Source organism: Protopterus annectens, chromosome 17.part0 (assembly GCF_019279795.1).
Source record: "Protopterus annectens isolate FY-2018-M chromosome 17.part0, PAN1.0, whole genome shotgun sequence".
In the NCBI taxonomy this organism is placed as follows: domain Eukaryota; kingdom Metazoa; phylum Chordata; order Ceratodontiformes; family Protopteridae; genus Protopterus; species Protopterus annectens.
Genome location: NC_056751.1, coordinates 649,495,627 through 649,508,935, shown reverse-complemented (window position 1 = coordinate 649,508,935; position 13,309 = coordinate 649,495,627). Strand labels below are relative to the sequence as shown.

The 13,309-nt window shown below is 41.2% G+C and overlaps 1 protein-coding gene across 1 annotated transcript in view; it reads left to right on the top strand.

The window, feature by feature from the left end:
• The window catches only part of PPFIBP2 (PPFIA binding protein 2), a gene marked incomplete in the record, with an annotated part of 2,221,164 nt that overhangs the window by 586,413 nt on the left and 1,621,442 nt on the right, over positions 1 to 13,309 (top strand). The window contains 1 exon segment of the mRNA XM_044058974.1: positions 597 to 701. Within this exon segment, the coding sequence (XP_043914909.1) occupies positions 638 to 701 (64 nt within the window).

Below are 13,309 nucleotides of genomic sequence, written 5' to 3'. Positions count from 1 at the left end.
ACTGTTTTGGGGATTTTCTCCATTCCTCGATGCAGTGCAAACGTGGATTGGTGTGTATAAGTTCATGGGGTAGAATTGGGCTTTTCCTCAACAAAAACATTTTTTAGCTGTTCTGTTGATTTGCATGGCACAGGCAGCTTTGGACCTTTCAGAATCATTCACCTCTGATGCGAGTAACCCTCTTTATGTCGTTCATAATAGAACCTTAACCATTTTATTTAAATCTGGTTCATTTTAAAAACACAGTAAAATAAAGCAGGTAACTCAAAGCAGGTGAATTCTAAGCTAGAGAGCAAGAAAATGTAACTCGCCAAGAAAAAAAAATATCTCAGGAAACTATGAACAAAATTGTATTAATTCTATACATATACTTTATAAAGAACAAAACAATATCTGCCAATGGTATTCACTATATTCATAAACACTTTTCTTGTCAAGTGTTCTAGGCATGTCATATGCACATGTATACCACCACTGCATAACTGTATCTTGTGAAAGTACTGTGCAGAATATGTTATTCATGTAATGTTTTTGTTTTTCCCATACTGTATGTTTATTGTAGTTTGAGACGTTATATTGTTATTATGTCTTGACAGTTAAGACTACACAGTGATAGTATATTCAACTGGAACTCACCATGGCATCTGATGCCAGCTACATGCTTGAGGCAGCCTTGGAGCAGATGGATGACATCATTGCAGGTAAGAAATAAAACTATTAAAGGAAAATGTACTAAATCATTTCCTTTTGCCTATTGTACAGCTTTACATATTGTTTAATGTTACTTTTAATGTTAGTTTGAACTGGAAGCTGAATGTTATTCATAACTTCTTTGAAATTGCTATATTTTCCAGTGTTGTGGAGGTACCTGTTGAACATTTTTTGTGGTAATATGGCAAAGCCAAGTTTAGAGAAATGTACTTTGCTCCTCATACATTTTGTTACAGTAGAGAATTGTTAACAACCAGACACCTAATGAACTGAAATAAAAATACAGATCAAAAAGTGTAAAATGTAGGATAATAGTCTATTCTAGCCAAATAAGCCACTCTACAATGTGCACTAACAATTCAACTATTGTGTTCAGCTTGTAATTCACACTGTGCACATCATAATGTAAGAATTGTAGGTCACCTGGAAGCCATGGTAAATAAGCTGTAGACCTACTGCAATGAGTTATTAATACCAACAGAATCTGTTTAAAAATTAATTATGTGAGCAAAGTAGTAGAGTTTAAAGTGGAAGTTGGAGAATTGTTTCAACAAACAAGGAGGTTACAAAGGAAATAGTGGTAATAGATATTATAGTCTTGAATTTCCAAAATGAAGACTTGAAGATTATTATAGCAATAACCCACGCCTGGGTGTGGGTAATGCGGGATTTACCCACGGTTGGCGTGGTTCGCCCTCGGGACCAAACAAAGACAACCGTGGGTAAATCCGCATTACCCACACCAGAAGTGGTTATTGCTATTATACTATGACATTATTTAAGAAAAGAAATAATTACTTTTCTTAAATAATGGCATTGTATAATGCCTCTTTGCTGCCCTTCCGCAGCTGTCTGGTATCATGCAGTTCTGATGTACTGCGCATGCCTATGCAGTACATCAGAGCTGTGACCAAAAGCAACGGAGAAAGCAAGATCTCCATTGCTTTTTACTGCTTTGCTATGTTAAATGGGTTTAACATAGCGAGACAGCTTTAAAATAAGCAACGGAGATGTCCGTTGCTTATTTTAAAGCTGTCTCGCCATGTTAAACCCATTTAACATAGCTAAACAGTAAAAGCAATGGAGATCTTGCTTTCTCCGTTTTTAAACCTGTCTCGCTATGTTAAATGGGTTTAACATAGCGAGACAGCTTTAAAATAAGCAACGGAGATCTCCGTTGCTTATTTTAAAGCTGTCTCGCTATGTTAAACCCATTTAACATAGTGAGACAGGTTTAAAAAAAAAGCAATGGAGAAAGCAAGATCTCCGTTGCTTTTTACACACTGTGTCGCTATGTTAAAGGAGTTTAACATAGCGAGACAGCTTTAAAAAAAGCAACGGAGATCTCCGTTGCTTTTTTTAAACCTGTGTCGCTATGTTAAACTCTTTCAACATAGCGAAACAGTGTTTTAAAAGAGACTTATACTAATGGAAAAAGTCTGGGCGACCGGACCTTTTTCCATTAGTATAAGTCGATTTACAACTTGCACGCTGGCCAATCAGCGTGCACGTTTTGGAATATTAATGGGGGGTCATGGTATAATCAGAATGTTTCAATGTTTGAATTTTCAGCATGCTGCAAACTCCTGATTTATTAAGTCCAGGCAAGTGCCTTGAATGTATTCTTGATGGAGTCATAAAACTAAAGGAATCAGAACCATATGAAATTGAAAATGCCTGCATGACTTGTGATGGACTACTGCAGTTGGTTCTAGGTTTCATACCTTTGTCATCAATACTTACTGTGTAGCTACAAATTAAGAGTTATAGTCATCCCCCTACATTTCATCTACCTCAGATCAAACCCTGTGCCTTTCAGTACAGCCTTACTCATAGCAGTTGAAGCATGACCAAAATGACTTTCCACATATACACATACAGTACTTTTAAAGGGGGTGTGCGGGTTTGGGGATAAGTGATGACTCTACAGCACTACCTCCTTCCTTCCCAAACTTTACGATTCACTGCCACCAGTTAGTGTAACACAGCAAAACAAGAATGAATATTACTTTTACCCTTAAAATAAGCCAACCCTTAATTGTTTTTAATGCGAACAATTAGCTCAAAAAGTTACAGCTCCATGGATAGATTCCAAATAGTTTGCACACAAGTAAAATGCTTAATCTCCTATCAATAAATGCATCATTGTTCTTAAGTGTTTCACATTAAATAATAAAATTCTTTAATTAAAATAAATAAGATAGATCATTTCTTTTTCAGGTAAACGTACAGATAGTGCAAAAGCTTGCAAAAAACTGTAAAATAAAACATTCAAAATGATAGATGATGGCCAGAAAAATAATGTTTATCTTCTTAACTGGAAAACTGTCTGATTCTGGCTAAAGATACACTGTGGCATTTTCTGTCTCTGGATTATAAGTCCAAAATGTCCACTATAAAATATTTATAGCATATGCAAGGAATGGTTTTGCTCTCTCTTCAAGGGAGTATTCCAAAAAACAACTCTGTTAACTTTTCATTCCATTTTCTTTTGTCATTTTAATTAACAGTATGTTTTACTCTTTATTTGTAAATACATCAGACAGGATTTACTATGGTTTTAATTTGGATTTTGAAAGCTGCAGTCTGGTTCTACACTTATATACTCAAGAAGAAGAATGTATGATTTAGCAAGACAGTGTCAAAATAAGGAAATAACCTTTGACCAGATATCTCTTGTCTTCTTGAACTGTGATTCTTCAGAAATCACTTGCATGTTTTTATTAGAATGAAAACAAGGATTGTGGGAGAATTCAGTGTAGTCTTTTGTGGAATTCTTCAATCCCCAATTTTGTATGACAGTGGAGTTGGTATATGTGCAGTTGAGGGGAGAACCCCGTATGGGGCATTCAGAGCAGTTTACCCCTGCAGGAAAAAATGAATCTGTGCCATTGTTTTTTAAAGCACAGGCAAGTTTTGATCTCTCATGATCTCCCAAGTGATGTCCAAATTATTTCAATCTGCGATCTGAAAATTGAACCCTTTATCATAGCTCAGCAACCATCGCCATGCAACATTAGACTTTGCAGTTTTGACTGCATTTTATAGGAAGAACTGTAGTTTTATAATGTAGTGGATTTCTACTGCAAAATTTGCAAATTCAAATGCATCCCACTGTAAATATTTCTCGTAAATGTCACACATTTCCTGAAAAAGCACATGTAATGCAGCTCTTTTATTCGACTTATCTTTTAAACAAGTATTTACACTTTTTTTATTTGATACAGCTGTAATATAGCTAGTTCACTTTTTATTCATTTTCTTCATGAATGTCAGGTAACATTTTTAAACATTATGAGAGTTCTTTTTTCAAGACATGATACTTTTGCTGAGAGATCAAGAAATGAAACTTGATGAGAAACACACATTAGATGTTAGACATACCCAGTGCTTTATTTGGAAAGTCCCTGTAAACTTCTGCTTGTTGGCTCCCTGTGTTGACATTGTATTATTCTGAGTGAATGCACTGTGGTTTTAATTTCTCTCTTAACAACCTTTTGACACTGTTTATAAGTATTGATGTACTCTGTCTGTCCTTTGAAATTTCTGGCTTGTAAAAATTCTGCATATGCTATTTTCATGTGATTTATACTCATATGGCCCAAAAAAATGAATAACTTGCACTATGGCTAGATTTTCCCGACTATAGGATGTCTACCAAACACTGCATCACCTGTTCCTCTATGCCTGTTTAGGAGTCTGTTCTCTTTACAACTTATTCTAATATTATGTTGGCAGCCTTTGAAACTGATGATTTTTCACCCCATGGTCATCTCCTTCAAGTTTTGTAAAGTGAGTATCAACAGCTGTGCCTGTGCTATGTCTCCTTTTGTGATTCTCTGAAGTTCTCCTATCAACAATTTTCCCCATGAAGTAACTCCTTTTAGACATAATCCAGTACCTTTCACCAGGTATGGCTCCAGTTCAGACTTATCGCTGACACTATGTTACTGGCCTCTGTTAGAGGTGTAGATATTGGCATGGTCTTACCCCACTGTCTTTCCCATGTAATTGCCTCCAAACCTGGCTGCATGTAACTGCTTGCACACACAGTAGTTTTTCACAGAAGTCGTTAACAATTAGAACATGTTTGTGATATCATTGAACACTACCTCCTGCTTGTTCCTCTGCCCCATTTTCAGTCCAGATGAAAAAATGGTCAATCTATAACACCTGAAGAGATGCACCTCATGTACCCCAAACTGGGCTGTACCGCTTGGACAGGTGATGTTCTTAACAACAGCAAGCTCAACAGTACTTAAATCTGTTGCAATATCTGTCTTAAAAATAGTTTTTCTAAACTCTTCCAGGGTGGGATACTGGCATACTTCTCAACCTCATACATAAAAGTGGGTCAAAGGCCCAAAAATAGGGACAATTTTTAAATATTGCTCTTACAAATTTAGAATGTTGATAGAATAACAGGTTTTACATTTGCATATATTTTCTGAATGGTATGAAGTCTGAAACCCAAATGTCTGTCATCAATTATTGACTTTAATCTTTAATGAGTTGTCACTAATTTGCCAGAAAACTACAATTTTATGAAAAACGGACCAAAAATATGAGGCAGAAATCTGGACATTCTGCAAAATCTGTACAGTTGAGAGGTATGGATACAGGTCTTTGTAATAATTGGGAGCAGCTGCAGTTTTAGACACCCTTCCATTGTTACGTTGCTATTTTTGTTAGCTAACTCATTTGGCCTTTGTTCTCCAGACTGTTACTGTGAACACATGAACCACACAATCCCCTTGTGGTTAAACTGGAAATATTTTACACTAAGACCTTTTCTTGTATTTGAGAAAAAAATTCTCCCCATTTCCCTGTACAGCCAAATCTGAAGGTTTGCACTGCCACTATGGTTTCCCTTATCCCTATGTGTAGCAATGGTTACCCCCTCTTATGCACCCTGCTGGTTAAATGTAGTCAATTCTTTTCCCCATTTCCTCAGAAATATTGCACTGATAATCTGCTAAGAAGACTATCATGTCTTCAGGCAAAGTACTGAATGCTTTGCCTCTTGTTATAAGGTTTCCTAGCATTTCAAAAGTAGTGACTTGTTTTTTATTCAACTGCCTTTGAAAGTAAGTATTTATAACCAAATTGCTTACTAACTTTACCCCCTACCTGCCTACCCCATTTGCTTTCATGTGTAAACTAGTACTGCTTTATTCATATGAACTGCTTAATTATCACCTGTCAAGAAGCAGATTCATCAAGCCATACTGACCAAACACACCTGTAACAAATTCAGCACTGAATCATTTTACTTGTGTAAATGTAGACGTACGTGTGCATGCTAAGTGTGTGTATGAAACAGAACTATGTGTTCCTTACAAGACGTAGCTACACCATCCCCGGGATTCATGAAGCTTGCGCCAGGCGCCAGAGCAGCGTCTGTGATCTAGTGCCAAATATGGCCGCTGAGCAATTCAGGTACGAGCTGTTTCCACGTGCACTACCAGCATGCGCCAGAGCTGCGCAGCTCCTGAAGCATGTATGCTTATTACCCCATGCGCAGCAATGTAGCATGCAAATTAAGGTATATAGCGATTCATAAAGTGGTGCAGGCATAGCATAAGCATGAAGAAATGTAAACCAGAAAAACGGTTTACATTTTTTTCAAACATAAAATCAGAGCCATGAAAGCGGACCAAACTTACGTATTATAATGTTAATATATGCCAATGGCTAAATATATAGCCAATGGCATAAAAAGAAAACATGAACAACACATAAAAAATAACATTTAATGTCATGGCCACACTAACGGAAAGTAAAACCGCAGTGCATTGGTGCGTAAATGGGATCACAAGGGAAATATATTTAGATGTCATAAAACTGCAATGTAGCACAATTCATGAAATCCCCATAATAGTCAATGGCACACATGCTACACCACAACCATGGCGCAAGGGTTGCTAAGGGTCTGTGACAGTGTTCTGCGCGGTAACTAGGAATTAGTAGTCAATGCCATGCAAATGAGTCAAGTAATACTGAATTGCAAACTCCCCGCCGGCGTAAGGATGTACCACATGGCGTAGCGGTACAACACTGAGGAGTGGCCTGGAGGTAAACATGACATCAAGAGAGGGGTGCACCACAGTAGCTGTAAGCACATTGGATCGTCACTAATATGGGTTGCCTGTTGCTAAGCAAAGCCGCAGGATAGGGATGTGGAAGTAGCCATAGCTTTGTTTAGCTGAGAGCACACAAGGTAACTGAAAGTGCATGTGAATGTGAATGAAAACGTGCTTGAAACCCGGTAAACGGCTATGCGCGGTGCGCACCACAGCTGAAACAGGAAGGATACAGGAAGACAATAAGGAAATGCTGCAGCATGGTAATTGGAGTACAAATTAGTAATTAACACCTAGGAACTCACAGTGGGCCATTGACAACAGCTAACAAGGCTGCTAGCAGCTACCTGCAGAACAGGAAAGGGGAGGTGCCGTACAGCAAAGAAAAGAGAACTGTCACAGCAGAACAAAGCAAACTTGCAGTAGATCAGCTACATAAAACATTTCCCAACACAATCCTGGGTTGTGAAAGTACAAAACAAGAAAGCCGGCAGTTGGATGCATGCCTGACAAAGGGAGGGGAATCGGGTTCATAAGTGAAGTAAAGGGCAATAGATAAATCATGGCAGCCAAGCGTAAGTCAACACCAAAGGCCCCACAATAGCAGTACCCACTGTAAAACCAATAATTAAGATACCCCGCAGCTGGAATTGCACATGCACACCCAATTACACCAGCATCATCCATTGCACAATAGTATAAGGTGTGAAAGCCCCACACACACTTGTGTATTCCCAGACACTCTGCACCATTGGTGCATACAGACGGGGAACCTTTAATATGTACATGTTAGGGGCTGCCATAGCTTTGATTCATCAGCATGTGTTGGAGACTGATGGTGATGTGGAGGATGATGCTGACAACCATCTCAGACACCAGAGGAGGAGAAGAGTGTTCAGACCCAGGGTAACCTACCAGGGGCTACATGATCTGGAGATAGTAGAGCATTACAGGGTGGGCAGGGACACCATACAGCAACTTGTTGAGCTGTGCTGGCCACACCTCAGAGCCAGAAGTAACAGAGGGAAACCCATCACAATGGACATGAAGGTATCTGTAAGGTTGAGAATACTAGCCAAAGGTACCTTCCAAAGACCAACTGGGGATATCATGGGGATCACACAGGCATCAGCATCCAGGGTACTCCACCAGTTACTGGATGCCATGTTACCACATGCCAATGAGCACCTATACTTCCTCTGAATGCAGGAGGAGTTGGCCAGCAATATGCATCTCTTCCACTGTGTGGCAGACTACCCGGAGGTACTGGGTGCAATAGACTGCACGCACATGCACATCAAGTCACCACCCGGTGAGCAGGGTAGGCACTACATAAACCACAAGGGATACCCCTCCATCAACTGCCAGGTCATGTGCAATGCTCAGGGCATTATCATGGATGTGTGTACTGGCAGCACTGGAAGCTATCACAACTCCCACATCTGGCATGCCTCGCAGCTGTATCAGGTATTTGCCAGGGGGGACATCCCATATGGCCACCTGGTGGGGGATGCTGGCTATACACTGGAACCGTGGATGATGACTCCCATCAGAAATGCACACACAGCCACACAAGAATGCCATAATGAGGCACACGGAGAAACCAGAATCATCATAGTGCACGTGTTTGGGATGCTGAAATCACGGTTCCATTGCTTGGACATATCTGGTGAAGCCTTGCAGTACTCTCCAGGCACATGTGCCCACATCTTCATAGTATGTGCCATGCTACACAATATGACCTTCGGAAACAGCTGCAGCAGGGACAGAATGGTGAAGGCCCTCACAGTCCACCACCATTGCCAAGGGACCCACAGGCACAGAGCGACTCAGACCATGAACACTCTGTGCCAGCCCCAGTAGGCAGACGGAGGCATGCCCAGTATGCCCATGCCTTGGCAAAAAGTGAATGTATAGCACACACACTGACAGTGTAGGCACTTATGGACTGACACCCTTCTCCACCTGCACATGCAGCAAACATGGATGGCATACACACACGACCACCTGCAAATTGTCATGTATAGGTGGTCTACTGTGTGCATCCTACATAGGTAGCCCTTAACTGTTGTACACACAACTGCCATTGGCACAAGGTAAGTCAATACCTGAACAGTAAGTTAAGCTATCAGCATGTATCCATACTGTATGTATAGGTTCATAGATACATAGATAGGTACATGCCTAACTGCCCAAGGCCACTCATAAGCATAGGCAAAAAGTGTCTGCTGTCACCACCCCATTGATTAACTAACTGTCCCTCTGTGGAGCAGAGCCAATTGCAGGATCCCTGTGGTGTATCCACTGTTCCCCGCCCACTCTGCAAGGATTCCCTGGAGTGTTAGTGAGGGGTTTCACATAATGCAATCAGGGATGTAGTTCGAAATAATGTGGAGTATCCATGACAGAAATCTTAGGTTCATAGGTAGGTACTAGGCTATCTGCTTGAGGGCATTTATAAGCCTAACCAGAGGGTGTCAACTTTCGCCACCCTATTGATTAATTAACTAAGCCTCTGTCAAGAAGAGCCAATGAAGTGATCCCAGGGGTGTATTTTCTTACCCATCCACTCGTCAAGGTTTCTCTTGAAGAGTGTTAGTGAGGGGCTCTGCCTAATGTAGTTAGGAATTTTGTTCCAAAGCATGGGGAATCTCTGTGACAGGAATCTATCCCTCCCGCATGTTCTATTTATTGTTGTGGCGAGTTTAGCTCACTAGAGCGAGTGGCTCGCAGTGACTTGGATTTCTTTAGGTGGAGCATGTCCATCAATTCTGAGTTGGACATGGCTTTGTAAGTCAGGCAGAGATTACCTCTGACTAAGCGATATGTCACTGAGTATAGCTGGAGTTTTTCCAGTCGGGCTGCATAGGACATATGTTTGAGACCAGTAATCCACTTGGTGAGGTACTTTTGTGGTCTTTACAGCTGTTGGAAGTGTCTTGTGAGGTACATCCCAAACAGGGCATTGTACTCTATGATGGGTCTGATGAGTGACGGGTAGAGGGGCACTATAACCTCCTTATTTCTAGATGCGTACCATTTAGTAATTAGATGGGCTACATAGAAGGATTTCTTAACTACTTTTGCAATATGATTGTCAAAGGAGAGATTACTATCTACCTGGGTCCCCAGATCTCTTATTACCTCTTCTGTATTAAGGGGGCTGCCACCTATGTGGTAATTCATGGGTGTTTTGTTTTTCCCAAATGGGATGACTATGCATTTTTTGGCATTTAGCTTGAGACCAAGACTTTAACACCAGGTGTCCGTCTCAGTAAGGCCCTTTTGGAGAATGTCTGTTTCAGCCGGAGAGTCAATTATGGCTCCCAGTTTGCAGTCATTGGCAAACTTGGTTAGCCATAGTCCTCCTGTGTTTTCCTGTACTTCTGAGAAGTATATGCCGAACAGTAGGGCTCCCAGGACTGAGCCTTGTGGGACATCACTTGTGACTGGTTTAGAGTCAGACCTGGAGCCCGCTATTCTTACCGTGTGAGTTCTGTCTGTAAGCCAGTTGGCAACCCATCTCATGACGTAGGGGTTTATGTTCAGGCTGGTGAGTTTTTCTATAATTCCTGAGTGAGGAATGGTGTCAAAAGCCTTGGTGAGGTCAAGGTAGGCTGTGTGAACTGCCTTCCCCTCATCTATGGCCTTGGTGACTGTCTCAAAGAAGTCAACCAGGTTTATTAGGCATGATCTGCCCTTAATAAAGCCGAATTGGGTCAGGTCAAGTGTTTGGAGGTTCCCAATGTCTTTGTTAATAAGTTCCATGATGATGCACTCCATAGCCTTGCAGACCAGGCTAGTCTGGCTTATGGGGCGGTAGTTACCAGGGTCAGTTGTGGCCCCTCCTTTGTGGAGCGGAATAGCCGCTGCTGTTCTGTGGGCACATAGCCTGTGGCAAGGCTGAGGTTGAACAGTGTGTTTAGGCGGGGGTTTAGTTTGTTCTGTAGTTCGTGCAAGACGCAGCCTGGGACACCATCTGGCCCCATTGACGCTGTGCTTTTGGCTTTTGAATGGGCTGTTTTCACCTGTGCATCTGTGATTTCCAGGACACTACACTTTTCCGGTATTGTTGTGGGCCCTTTTGGGGGTGAGAGGAGGGTGAAGTTTGCACTGAATCTATCTGCCAGGATGTTGGCAATATCAGTGGGTTCAGTATATTTTGTTCAATTTTGCAGTAGCTCACAGCATATCTGTGAGTTGCCACTTAGGTTCTTGACATAGCTAAAGAAGGCTTTGTGGTTATCTTTCGAATCCTTGGCTAATTTTCTTTCGAAGTTAGCCTTGGAGGATTTTATGAGTGGCCTTAGTTTCTTACTGACACTAATCAGGAATGCCTTTCCTTCTTGGGATTTGCTTTTTTTCTGAACTAGTTTCCTCCTTCTATTGTATAACCTGTTTATGGCAAGGGTCCACCAGACTGGTTTACTTCTCTTAGGGGAGTGAGTCTTGGTTTTGCTAGGGATGGCCTGATCCATGCATCCTTGTAGGTGCTCAAAGAGTGCATTTGTGAAAGTTTATGCATCTTGGGCAGCATTATCCTTTAGTGTGGGGGCTGTGAAACTTACCACCTCTGTCTAAAGTAAGGTGAAGTTTGTTTTAGAAAAGTTTTTTACTGTGGTTTCCTTAGTTGGGGGTGGTGGTGGGGTGTGGACATCCAGAGTGATTAGTTTATGGTCTGATCTAACCAGTGATGGGTTGACCTCTGGTAACACCTGTCGCCCATGTTGGTGATGACCAGGTCCAGTATGTTTTCACCTCTGGTAGGGGAGTTTACCAGCTGATCCAGGGCATTTGAGTTGATAAATTCCATGTTACATAGTATACCTTAAACACAGTTTGCACATATAGGTAGCATTCCACAAAATAATAAACAAGTTGAACACACAATCGATGAAATGTGCGTTAATCACCCTTGCACTACCAGTGCCTGCTCTGAGAGGTAAAATACCACTGCCAGGATTAGAACATGCAACCATGTACTAAATCTTCACAATAACATACCACTAAGCTACCTGAGATGTACCAATGGCAGTTGTTTATACTGACAGGATAAAACACAAAAGGTAGAAATGTGTGGAAATAGGACAAGCTGGCATGTACCCAATGAAAGGTGCATGTTTTATATATATATAGTGGATTCACCTGCCGACACACACATCCTACAGAAAGGTCTCACTGAAACGGACAACTGGTGCCGGAATCATGGCCTCAAACTTAACGCCAAAAAATGTATAGTCATCCCCTTTGGGAAAAACAAAGTACCCACAAACTATCACGTAGACAATAACCTACTGAATACAGAAGATGTAATCAGAGACCTGGGGACTCAAGTCGATAGTGACCTCTCCTTTGACAACCATGTTGCCAAAGTGGTCAGAAAGACTTTCTACCTTGCCCATCTCATCATGAAGGGATTCTCATCCAGATCAAAGGAGGTCATTGTACCTCTGTATTCCTCCCTTGTCAGGCCCATGATTGAATATAATGCTCCATTTGGGATGTATCTCACCCGGCACATGCAACAACTGGAAAGACCCCAGAAGTACCTCACCAAGAGGATCATAGGTCTAAAACATGTGCCTTACCCAGCAAGATTAAAGAAACTCCAGCTTTATTCAGTAGCATACCGCCTGCTCAGAGGTGATTTGTGCCTAACATACAGGGCCATGTCCAACCAGGAATTGATGGACATGCTCCATCTCAAAAATCCAAATCCACCAGAACCACACGAGCTAAAGATTTCAACCTCTGCACAAATATGAATAGGACATGCTGGAGGGATAGATTCATAACACAGAGGTTACCCATACTCTGGAACAAAGTCCCAGTTCACGTGAGACAGAGCCCTTCATTGGCACTGTTCAAGAAAAATCTCGATGCATGGATGGGAGATCGCAAATTTACCCTGGGAGTGACCTCAGTGTCACTACTAGACAGAGGTATAGTTTACTAAATAATGGGGTTCCACATGTGTCACTACTAGAGAGGCGCAACTATATAGTATGGGGTGGCGTAAAGCCACATCACTGTTGGCTAGGCTTATAAATGCCCCCGGGCAGATAGCCTAGTACACTACTATGAAACTATGAAACTATATATGTATACATCAATATATATATATATATATATATATATATATATATATAGAGAGAGAGAGAGAGAGATGTCAATATGTGGGGATATACATATATATGTAAATATATAGATAGGTTAACAACATCTACATAACCATGGAGGAACATATAAATAGGATACCTACCACATACTGACTGCTTGACATACCGTTGCGCGTAATCACAAGGCTTAAAGTCCGAAAGAACACAGTACTGAAACACCAGATGCGTGAGGTTTAAAATCACAATGTTAAGGGACAGTTAGTCAGTGCTTCTGGTGTTGCGATGCAGGTAGGTTACTGTGTGTAAATGTGTTTCTTAGGGCTGTAGTGTGTGTAAGTGTGTGTTCTGAGTGTGGTGTGTGTTTCTGGGGGACTGTAATGTGTGGGTGTGGGTTAG